The sequence below is a fragment of the Bombus vosnesenskii genome, unplaced genomic scaffold (assembly GCF_011952255.1).
Source record: "Bombus vosnesenskii isolate JDL3184/JDL3185 unplaced genomic scaffold, Bvos_JDL3184-5_v1.1 scf7180000013294, whole genome shotgun sequence".
NCBI lineage: Eukaryota > Metazoa > Arthropoda > Insecta > Hymenoptera > Apidae > Bombus > Bombus vosnesenskii.
Window position 1 is genome coordinate 328,671 of NW_022882945.1, and position 12,958 is coordinate 341,628.

The following is a 12,958-nucleotide window of genomic DNA, read 5'->3' on the forward strand; positions in this document are numbered from 1 at the left end:
TGCTTAAAGGAAACATGCAAAACGTGATGTTACTGCTATCAAAGAACCTTTTACGCAATTAGGATATAACACAGGCAAGTCAAATGCTTCGGTTAAGATCCAATTTATTTACAAACGTCGCGTTATATTACAGCAAATAATTAACAATGATTACGTGCATATCGCCTGGGGCGTTAACGCAGCCATTTTTTGTGATTAATGGAAAACCCCTACATGATCCTCTATATTTCTCGTCTTTTCTCTCGTTTAACGTTGAAAATGAACGGTAGCCGAGGAACTTATGTAAATATCGAGAAGATATGTTTCTATTTGTTTACAATACGCTTTACATTATATGTACTCTTTTTTTTGTATCGTCGATTCTCTATGATCGTTACGATTTTCTTTTTTCTTCTTTTTTTTTGTTAACTGTATACAATTTCTAGATGTGGGGAAAGTGTGCGTGGAAATTAGTTTCCATTCTGGTCAGTAGTGAGGCTCGATCGTCATGGTCGAAATTTTTCACCGAAAAATACGTGTCTCGCGCGGCAAAACAAGCGTATAAAATTTTGAATATACGGGTGCGCGTCGATCGCGAAAAATCAGCTGCAATAAAACTGCGTGAACAGGGGGAAGAGGTCAAAGGGGACCAACAACGAATTGAGCAATTCGCGGACAGAATGGCACATCTGCAAACAATTTGCTCGAATTGAACGTTTTATTATTACTGGCCAATTGTTTAAAGCTTCACAGTAATAAATTACAGCTTCGTATATTTCTATGCCATTCGAAAAAGAATGTTCGACACTTTTGCGTCCTGCTTTTATGTAGTTTCTTTTCAGTAGGATTATGAGAGAGATATGATAAACGATACTAGATTACGTATGAACTTCGTTCTTTAAACAAGTTTTTTTTTAATACTTTTTTAGCTTCGAAACTTTCTATAGTACAAAATTAATTGATAAATACTAAACTGTTAGTTGTACAGTTTGTATGCTGCACATTACTGGACTGCGAATTTTTATGCATACAATTTAAAAAATAAAAGATTTACCTTTAAGGTAGTATAATGAGTACTTTGGATATTTTATATATCTTTTTATATTATGTGTATTCTACATATATATGCATAAATATCCATAGTCTATTTATTATAAACTCTTTCGTCAATATTTTCTAAACGAAACAAACAAAACAACAATAGAACTGCGAATAACATAAGAAATACAACAGTAATAACCAGGATCCTCTTGCACAATAAATATTAGTAAATCAACAAGTTATAAGTTATGAGTCAATAATTTCCTTTCTAAAATTTTACATTAAATAGAACAATTAGATAACGTATACCTCCTCAAATTCCATTTGCTTTATTAACAAACGTGTTAGTATTGCACAGGAATATATATTGACACCGACATCTTGTGATTTATGCAATTTCGCTAATAATATCAATTTAATTGTGCAAAAGGATCTCGAAAGGATCACAAGATTTCGAAATCTTTATGATAGCTAAAAGAAGACGTAAAAATAAATTCATATCGTCGATTCACTTACCAATCTCTCCCTCACAATCACCACCAACCGGCGATCTAGCAATTACAAGGTTGCTAAAAAAGGAAATTAACGAATAACAGAAACAGAAAAGGAAAATGAGAAAGACACAGGGAAAATATCAGGGAGTTGCAGTATCAATGCGCGACGCAATAAAATCATCTCGTGAGGAGACGGGGGGAGGGGGGGTGGTATAACGCGTATACAGGTCCGCTGTGTCGCATCTACGTTAGCATTCAGAATGTTTGGCTTATTTCGCATGGCCGCGCCCTAAAGAAGAGATTTGCCTCTGCTCGAAGAGGGTTTTATTTTTTTCCTACCTCTCTTCGCTCGTATGGGGGCTCTTTTCTGTCCTCCCGTGGCGCTTTGGGCTCGCGTGTGCGGTAATATGTGCCACCGAGAGGGTTGGTTATCTCATCAAAATTGGACTCTTCTCTGGCATCCCTGTACACGCTTTGCCAGAAAGGACCCTTTCGCTTCTCTCTTTGTAGGATTTTGGCCGTGGCGAGTTATCGATTCGGCTTTGGTATCCACCGTCGAGTCGCATAACGAATTCTCATCGAAAAGTTCGACTCGTTCCGTCTCCCTAGCGAAAAAGCTGCAACTCCCAAGAGTAAGATCACTCGTGGACATTGTGGAACATCACTGGGATGATGTGGTATTTCTCGAGGTCTCCAACCAGGTTTTAGGATTTCCTCTCAACGAGATATCATATATACAATCGTAAAAAACAGGTTAAGTAGGCTGTTGGAATTATCACACAACGCAACAGGTTACGAACGATCGACGACCTTCGTGGTTCATCTTTCATACCTTTTTCTATACAGCCCTCCTTCGTCAAAATATCCTATCTAGTATTTTTGAAGATATGCAGCGGATACGGAAGGTATTTACATGTCATCGTATTTATTATAGCATTTACATAACAATTAATTAGGTTCAAATATGAACCCAATTAGTATTTCCATATGTTTTTATCTTTTAACAATATGTTATATTACACATGCTCTTACGAAATAGTGACTAAGTATTTTCGATTGAACGAAGAAAACTAAAGATAGAACAAAGTACACTATTCAACTTCAGTTTTCTTCAGTTTCAAGGTGGTAGATAAGACATTTTAACTAAGGAGGAGAGTATAAGATTCTATAAATGTAAATCTCCGATTCGTAAAAGAGTCACTTTTCCAATGAAAAGTCCCGTTTACATCATATACACAATTGATAACTTTCTTTCGTCATCGTTTACATAACAGATTATGGACCTTCGATCGACAGTTTTCAATCGAATCATTTTAGAAGCCATTCATCTCCCTGGGCATCAATGATCACTGTACATTTCCAATATGAATGCCCCTCGACCTGGCCATCACGGAGTTTCTCTGTTCTTCTTGTAATTGAACCTCGTCGTCCTTTGGCGGTACGTTTAAATTCGTCACCGTGGTCTGAGGAATGGGCGATAACATCGGTGGTACCCTCCACCAGTCAGTGCTTGGCCATCCAGGTGGTACCAGGTTCCCCCGGAAGTTTAGGTCCGGGAGAACCGGAAGCGGTCTTCATATGACGTGGCCGCGATGACTTCCCAAATTTGAACTGGACGACGTCAGATTTTGAACCGAAAACGCGCTCTCCACTTTTGTCGTTGCGGTCGACGTCGTCGTTGGAACACTATTAACAGCTTTTTCTGTCTGATCAGTAGGTGACGAAGAAGAAGATGAAGAAAATCTATCTTGAGACCTGTCTTCCTGGTGCCTGTCGACCGATGACAAGTACGTATCTTCTTCAAGTTTTCTATATCGAGCTTCTTCCCTGCTAGAGTCTCTGTCCGAAGGAAATCCATCCTCTTCTGGCTTACCTGGACTAGGAAAAGGTCTTTCTTCTAATTTGGTGGGCAAGTACGGCCTCTTTGGATCTTTAGGTGGACTTGGACAGCCACAATTGGGTTGGAGACAGGTCGCTGTTGATAATCCCGGCCAGGACATGGTTTGATGGCTCGAATAAAAGGTGCTGCCTCCGTAGAGTGCTTGAAGCGCCAAATCTGCGGCCAATTTGCCACCGTTGAACTCTTCTCCAAGTTTGTGTTGTATAGGATATAGGGGGTATGGAAATGGCGGGAAGAAACGGGGGATCTTGAGATCCTCGTGGCTCATCAACGTGTGGTGCGATGGTGGTGCCAAAGGTGGCAAGAGGCTTCTCGATATATTGCCTAAGGTCTCACCCGAGGACATCAGGGGTGATATCGAGAAACCGAATTTGTTCTCTTTCTTTACTAAAGATTTCGGCTTCCTGCGTGGCCGGTACTTGTAGTCTGGGTGCTCTTTCATGTGGAGGGCTCTGCAAGGAAAATGTTTTTCTGTGTTACAATATTAAACGTTTGATAGAAGATTATAATTAAAACGAAGTTTCAATAGAATATTATAATTAAATACAGAATAGACAGGTACGCGATGTCCACGATATATTTGAAGAATGTCTGTTTCTTTATTGAAGTGACCATGTGTTTTTTTTTAGGAATGATAGATTTAATGTCTGATTAAGGAACATTAATACAAGATCTAAGTCAACCTACACAACAATTTACTAATTAATGATAAGTAATAATTATTTAACTTAGTATTTATTGATAATTTGTTATGATTTATTAACGACGATTAAGGCGAGAAGAATGAAACGTTCATTTGATTTTTTCGTTACATGAAATTTTAAGATATTTCTAGCTATCGTAAATCTACCGCTAAACCTGCTATCGCTAGGTTGTAAGGGAGGCTTGTGTTCGAGCGTTTCAGGGGTGGCCTAATTGAATAGTTTTGCCACGGCGAACGCGATAGTTCTTCGAAGGGTCGAAGGCATAATCTCTGGCACCGCTGGTTGAACGAAAACGCTTGCAAGATTCTAGGAATTTTCACGAATCTTTCATAACGAAGAAACGCGTTTAGAACGTAACAGAAACATTCGTTCAAACAACGTAGATTTAATTAATCGAAGTCGATATTAATTTGAGCAAAAGCACTTTCGACAAATATTTTTCTAATGTATATTTAAAAATATATATAAATAATTTAAGTAAGTGCATCGTATCTCGATAAAATACAGATTATTTTCCAAGTTTACCAAGAAAAATCAGACTGTACAGTTTTAAACAATGATGTTGCCCTCTATCAATCTTCGATAATCCAAGGTGTCGCGTTATCGCTGGAAGAATCGCGCGAGACGAGATGAGACACTCGAGAATTCGGTAAACTTTGCTCTCGACACCGTTATCCGTACAAAGGAACGTATTATCGTGGTACTAGAACACGATACGGGACACCATGGGTATTTGCAGCTAATATCTTGTACACACACCCCGGCTGAAGGCGCAGTCGACGCCACGTTTGTGTCGACAGGCTGGTAAAAGTGAGGGGAGGAAGGGAAGAGTCAGAACCCCGTGGTATCTCCGTCACATAATACTCCATTATGTACCCAAGAGGCGCACAAACGCAGTCCTTATTTATGCTTCGCCTCACGGAGATAAAAGAAAGCGAGCGAGATAGGTGTTTCACGGGCGGGAACTCTTTTTTACGTGCCTAGAGTTTCGCGTTGGGGAATCCTGCCGGAAAACGCGCGCACAATCACAACCACTTGAATTACTTCGACCATCTCGCCAGGGGTTTTTAGTACTTTTCAGCATCGATATGTTCTATTTTCTATACAATGTCTGGCGAAAATATTTGAACACATATAGACACCTTTTATGAATATATTGTGTGTGTTATATAAAATATTTTGAAATATCATGAATACCGTGATGAGATACGACTGTCATGGTAAAATTTGAAAGGAATCTAGGAACGCAGATATATGTATCAGTTACATGGATTTACTGTAAATATAAGCTTGGTAGAAAATTAATCTCATATCATTTATATATTATGTAAAATATTTGTTTTAAATCTACCAATATATATAAATCTTTAGGTACCGTAGTATGTGATAAATTTATCAGGACATTTTACACAATTTCGACATCGATCTTCCTCTCCTAGCATTTCTTTACTAAATAGACGAATAAAATGATTGTAATAAAGGAAATAAATAAAATGATGAAATTTTTAACTTTCCAATTCAATGATATATTAATACAATACTGGAAATAAATCCAAATTCATCTTATTTTTGCAAGACAAGTGTCGTCATATTTCTATATTTTCTATATTTCGAGTGTATCATCGATTCTCGGGATCGAACGATAGGAATAACGAGGGAAGTCAGGCTGCACATTGGCAAAACCGATGGTTCGTATCGGCGTGGTCGAAAACGAACCACGAGGTGTATAACGGTGGAGAATTTTCCAACTCGCGAACGAAATCCGAAATTTCGGTTCCTCGCGGCGAGAGTGACGCAGCGGAATAATAATTCCGGGACAATGTGTCCCGGCAGATAGCACAAAGCGTAAATCAGCATAAACATCGGTAAAGCCCCGCCGACAATAATTCAGCATAAATGCATAAACATCGGGCGTAATCTTTACAATTCGCTTGGAGCCCTCTACCACCACCATCACACAGGGAAAATAGCACACCGCCAGAGCTAGCAGGGAGAGGGTGTGACCACACACCACTTCCAACCGTGCGATAAACAACGCGTTATATCATATCGGTGGACATAAGCCGCGCGGTAGTTGCGCTCGCGGCTGCCGCAACAAGAAACAATAACAATTAGTCACGATTGTCCTCTGGTGGCCTAGCGAATGTCGTTAGTGTAACGATTCGTCATAAATGTCATTGTGCTGCCAACGATCGACGGACTTTCTCGATGCCCTCGTGACGGTCTTCTCGTGACCCGTGTAACTGAATATTGGTCGTCGATGTGACCGATTATTGTTGGATAAATTGGTCCATGTTATATACCTTTTGATAATTATTGCAATATGTAAAAAGTTGTTTGATTTTGTTTCCCATATTTCTCGGTTACGTCTGTCCTAAAGGGGGATGGTTTTGATTATGATAGCGATAGCGAGGCGAATCAGGAAGGTTGAGTTTATTTACACTGACCTTTTCGTATATAGAAAACTAAATATGGAAAAGTGTACCAAATATTCAAGCTGAAGTATTCATTATTATATTTGCATGGTAAAAGAAACATTTCATCTTTTGAATTGAGTTCAACAATATACGAATTTGCATCGACATATTTTCAAAATGTTGGATATGGCGAAGAAACGCGTGTTTAGCTCGGAAACCAGATAATACGAAAACAATTTTGATAAAACAGGATTGATCGACGATATATTGAATTTTAAAACAGCTTCTTTGTAAAAAAATTGGAAATTTGTTTCTCATATTCTTCTCCTTTAGTCTCCATCCTATCTACGCCAGTTTTTATAATTAACTCTAACATCGTTCGCAGAAAACCCACCAACCATATAAAAAATCTTCCAAATCTCGTTGCCTATCGCCTATCCCCTAACCTTCCCCATTTCACCTTACATCGTTGATCGACGCAACTGACTCTAACTCACCAATTCTTTACCACCGTTTCGATGCAGCATTTTCACTCTCGCCGCTTTCCTTCTCGGTTTCCTCGGTGCGCGACCGAGAACGGGGTAGACAGAGCGTCTGTAGGAGCTGGGAGAAAAGAGGGTTGAGGAGGAGGGTATCGTAGGACAGGCAGCAGCAGTGGCAGCACGGCACAGCCAACGAACAGCAAGCGAGGGGGTGAGACCAGGGGCGGCGGAGAGGGTAGGGGCCGGCAGAGGAGCCGCGCAAATCCTTTTAAATCCACACAATTGCGACAATGGGGCTTTATTTGTTATCTCGGGGGCCACATTGTGAGTCGCCGTGAACGAACGGACAGATTACGTCGGGCCAGTGACGGCTTGGCTCCAGGGGAACCCGTTCCTACCAGGAACCTGGCTCCAGGGGAACGACTTTTATAGGGCCCTCTCCTCTTTATTTTACGACCGTTCCTCCCTCTCTTGGCAACCCTCCCCCGCGGGCCAACCCCTCTCGTTTTTGCACACTACCGTTACCAGAATCGTCAGCGACGCCGTCATCCGCCAGAAAAGCGGATTCGCCGTTACACGTCTCTGCTCGAAATTTTCCTCCCCTGACTCTCTGTATCTTTACCTGAGAAATGTTTTCGCGGGTAGAATGAATATTGAGGCTCCCTCAAGTCGATTTTACAGACTTCCAGTGGGGATGGTTGTTAGTTTGTTTCAGTGGATTTGTTTCTTTTTGAGATGGGATGTGGTGGAAGAATATATGGTAATCTCTACGAATAATTTACTTACGATCTAAGTAATAATATTACAAAATTGGTAAGTAAAAAATATAGGTTATAGGCTTGCATTGTATAAGCGGTTTTCATGTTGAACAGAACGATCAAAATTAATTTGTTTCGTCATCAAACTTGTGAGATGGCTTGCAAAATTTCGCTAACAATACCAATTCAATCGTTGCAGAAGAGTCATATTTATCCCCAAATTTTTGTTTCTCAATCTCATTCTCATCTCAACAATCAAAAGAACTTTTAACCCTTAAAGACTATCATGAGTGAAAGTTTATCACAATATGCTTTTGTTTTTAATTAGGAAACTGATAAAGCTAAGCAATTGGAATTAAATATTTTGTTATTAGTGAACACTAGATGAAGAGTAGAAGAACCCGTCATAAACATCAAGCGTTAATGTTTTAATGCTCCCGAAAAATACATATCTCAATAATAATTCCATCACATTTTTTTAAACTCGAGTAATTTTTCAATGATAGGAAAATAGGATTGCGTTGAGAATAAATAAAAAGACAGCATGCTTGGTAACAAATACTGGTTAATGAATATATAGGTCTTGTTTTGATGTTTTATGTTTTAGGATCATATTATGTGGAATAGAATTTTTCTAAAATATATATAATACATATAGTTTCCAGTTTGAAAATTTTATGCGCACATCTCTTTGAAAACTCGAATGGATTGTTTGCGAATAAAAGATGATTGCAAAACAATGAAGACACATTTGTCCACTTTTGAAAAAAATTTCAGTAGCGTCTGTTAGGCGGGACAATATTTTTCATTCGGCAATTGAAAAAGGCAATATTCGATACCGTGAAAAAAGGAATCGAATCACAACTGACACGGACTGTGCGTCAGTGCGAAACTTCATAATTCCTTTTGTTGGACTCGATCATGGTCATCGACAGAAAAGCGGATTCCATGTTACATTCCGTTGATAGAATTCACTACCGAGTCGATTGATTCTTCTTTCTTCTACCCTTTCTATATATTTTTTATTTTTCTTTCTTTTCAAAACCGATCTATCCCGAACGAAAAAAGAGGGGAAAAGTGAATACTTGGCAATTGAAAGTGAATCGACAATTTAGGAAGAACCGACTTTATTATTCTATTATTTATTTTACGAGCATCATCGCCGCGCCGGTTATATTCAACCCCGGCCGCCTCCTATCAATTCGCTGTCCCGGCAATTTTTGCTTTGAAAAACCCTGACAGACCTCGATTCTGTCATCGACAGTTCGCGCATCGTACTTTTAAATTAATCTTCCTTTCGTCGTGTTCTCTCGATCTCCGCTATATTTATTGTATTGTTGTTCTTTGTCTGAGTTCCTTCGTTTCCTTTTCTTTTAGAAATGCCCAAAATCAAGTGCCCAAAAGAATTTCTCTTTTGAAGAACGATTACTTCATGCTTTTTTTAAAACCAGTAGTAACCGAAAGAAAGTAGGGAAAGTTAAAATTTAACGTAACACATTCGAAATACACAAAATAGTATCCAATATTTCTTTAAGGTATTGAATAAGTTATAGCTGACTATATAGAATATTATGTTTAAAGTAGCAATTATTCCCCCATTAATTCCCCTCGATAGCGTGAAGAATGAAACAGAAATGATAAAAATGTCGTTCGATCGTGAAATCTCTCCGACCTGTTCATCGTACGGCGAGCTAAATAAACTCATAACAATGATTAAATATTCAGGGTCGGTAATAAAGAGGCCGTCCCCTCCACCTCCATAAATACCACTTCGTTCACCCTATTCCACCCCTTGGCTTAGCGCAGCACACCCTTAGCTTTAGCAACAATGTACCGTATTATGAACTACGAGATCCCCCTTCCTCGTTTTTCATCCTCTTCACAGTTATTGCAGATACGCCTCGATGCGATAATTTTGTTCGGCCACTCGTGACTAAAGAGCAATTAGCACGCAAAAGAAAAATCTTCGATATTGATTGAAGATGATACGAAACGAACTTTCTATTTCATATTCTTTCAAAAAAACATTTCGATTCACAAACCACAAAAATTGGTGTTTATAGAAACTTATCGATATTTTTGTAAATACTTTTAGAGAACTTAGGAAGATTTTTACAATTTTTGCTTTATTAAGAAAAAATTTTTGTATTTTAATGATAAATTTTATAACATTTATGATGCGTATTATAATCTAGTAGATTTTGTAACTTTGGTAAATAAAATAGTTCGAATAGTACATAGAAAAATTATAATGTTTGATCTTTTTATAAGAAATTTCGTAATATTTATCAGGGAATGATACAATGTACGTATTTTTGTGAACTTGTGTAAAAAAATTTGTGCAAAGTGATGGCGAATTATGTAGATGTTTAAATTATCGATAGTGAGCAAGGATTGATTGAGCAAGGAAAATATACACGTTGACTCAGATGCGTGACCCCACGTGGAAATTTGGAGTTGCACATGTGGCAAGAATGTGTGTTGTGCGTGTCGAGTCTTCAGAAGCGTGTAAAAAGTAGCGAACATCACGCGACGGGTACTCTTGTATTTTCTCAATCTCTACATTATATTATTAAGCATTAATTTTATTATTATGTAAAAAACATCGGATTCTTATTTTAAGATTCCATTCTACATTTATAATGCACAGCATGGTTGAGTAAATTTTGTATTTTAATAAATAAATAAAATAATATTTGATCAATTTCGTGATTTCCTTTCAGGATCTCGAAATTTACAGATACAGACGTTACTTCTTTGTGGAATATTTAATAAAATTTCGATATTCACCTTAATCTTTTAGCTTCGTCGATGAAAGGTCGCTTTTCACTTTCGCTGAGCAGTTTCCATTCGGCGCCAAGCCTCTTCGATATCTCAGAATTGTGCATCTTCGGATTTTCCTGGGCCATTTTCCGTCGCTGTCCCCGTGACCACACCATAAACGCGTTCATCGGACGTTTGATATGCTCGTTGTGAAGCGTTTTCGATGACATCTCGACCGTTATTCTGATTTACGATCTACAATTATTTTCGATCAATTCCTTCTACAAATTCAATTCCTATCTTCTATCGATATCATTCTTTCACATCTCTTTATCGATAAACAATTTTTTTCTTCACTATTCCTGTCCTTCATCATTGCTCGATGAGTATCGATCTTGACAAATATTGTACACTGCACCTTTCTACAACTTTCGATCACGTGGTCGTCAAAGCTAACAATTTCCACATGCTCAACGACGACTCGATTTCAGTCTTCAAACCACAATTCCAATCAAAATTCTCGCAACAAAACTCTGCTGTCTCAAACTGTCATCAACTTTCTCTTTCAATCTTTTTATGAATCTTCGAGCCAGAATCTTTCTCTTTTTACACTCACCCCCTCTAACCGAATTTCAAAATTCACACGAAAGATGTTCTTCGAATCTGATCGTCGTTCCAGCAGTCACTCACAGAGAGATTCATTCTTCAATGTTATACGAATATGTCTTGTTAAGGCCAGCTCCTTGAATCCTCTCCATTCGATCTGTCCTTGTTCGATTCAATTAAAACTGGTTTCTTCTCGATTGCTCATAAGGAGAGAAACAGCGCACCGACACCAAGTTAACCGTAGGGAAGCTGTGTGATTGATACCGTGACGAGGACTGGTAAGAATCCGTCAGGACCTCTCTGACATCGAGTCTGGGATGAGCCAGGGAGGAATCGGGACCGAGTGGAGTAGCTGGAGTCCCGTGGGACGCGGAGGAGACAAGGATCGGCCAACCAGGGATGTTTCTACTCTCCCACCATGGTCCACGGCTAATGGACAAGCACGATTGGCTCCTTCGTCGACATGGCGGACGGAGGATACAGGCGCGTTCAACAGGTGGAGGTGTGCTTCTTCTCTCTTCGTTTTTTAGCTACGTTTCCTCGTTGTACACGTTGCCAGCCAGCCAGCCAGCCAGCCGGGCCATGATTCTCGCTGTGTGTCTGTCACGCAGATTATCGTACTACCGCTTTTCTGACCTCTTTGGTCGACGTCGATGGTCAGCTTGCATCCGGTCGACATCGACTCTTTTAAATAATCGCGAGCTGAATTGATTTTTACGGTCGTAAGTAGAACAGGACCGTCATAAGTCAGACGTAACGCGTTACGCGCATCTCTGACGATGAGATTCGTGGTGTCTGAAGGATCTAAGGAGGATTTGTGTATTATCTATTATTTTATGCATTTTTACACTTCTAAATTTCCCGTAACTAGTAATGAATAAAGTAATGAATGAACCTTTCATAGATTCGATACTTTGCTATATCGGTATTTTATATTATTTGACATTTCATTTTATAGACATTAGTATTTTATCTTATTTGGTATTCTATTGTTTTAATATTTATACTTTCTATTATGTGAAAAGTTGTTATTTATATGCATATTAAATAGTGACTGAACAGTTGAATAACAGTCAGACAACATTTACGCAATTATTGGACAAATTAAATTTATATATATCATATCTATCAAATATCGCATAATAAAATGTAATGACATTTATATATCTGATATATCATCATAACAATTTGTTATTCAATTTTAAATTAAAAAGAACAATTGTTTCATATAATAGGAATTAGATATCCAGTAACGATAGATATTGTTTCCTGCGATAAAAATGCATATCTAGTTTTAAATAAATCTATCGGGTACATGTGACAATACACCATCAATCATCCACGAAACGGACGATACTTCGCCCAGAAATTTTTCCACCGTCATCGACGAACCTCATTAATACACCATCACATGTATTGCAGTGATCACACCATGAACGGAGAATTTTTTCTTTGCTTTGTTCGGCCGTTGTAGAGGCGAAGAGCGAGCGGGCCATTTCTCCAAATAAATGTTATCAGTGTCGGCAATGTCTTGCTGGAAGAAACGGTCGAGGGGGAACGCGGAGCTGAAGACGTCTCTCTAGTGATAAGGCGATAAAGAGAGGAGGTATAAAACGAGACAAGAGGGCTGTGTGTTAGTGGTAACATTTCAGCGAATTCCAACTTTTATAAAGAAACGGCTGTACGGTCGGTGTCATCGAATTTCCGGAAGGTTCCGAAATATTCATCTGACTGGGCCGAAGGAGGGGTGTATTTGTGTCAGGCAGGAGAAAAGTCAACGAGAAAATGAAATAATGAGAAAGATAGAAGAAAAA

At 38.7% G+C, this 12,958-nt stretch overlaps 1 protein-coding gene across 1 annotated transcript; it reads right to left on the bottom strand.

Moving 5' to 3' along the window:
• Positions 1-1,424: 1,424 nt before the first annotated feature.
• LOC117233027 (transcription factor Sox-21-B-like) lies at positions 1,425-11,474 on the bottom strand. The gene is made up of 2 exons (XM_033492878.1): positions 10,566-11,474; positions 1,425-3,866 (listed from the first exon to the last, which is right to left on the bottom strand). Exons 1-2 carry the CDS (start codon positions 10,766-10,768, stop codon positions 3,089-3,091), a joined length of 981 nt encoding a protein of 326 aa, XP_033348769.1. The 5' UTR covers positions 10,769-11,474; the 3' UTR covers positions 1,425-3,088.
• Positions 11,475-12,958: the final 1,484 nt, after the last annotated feature.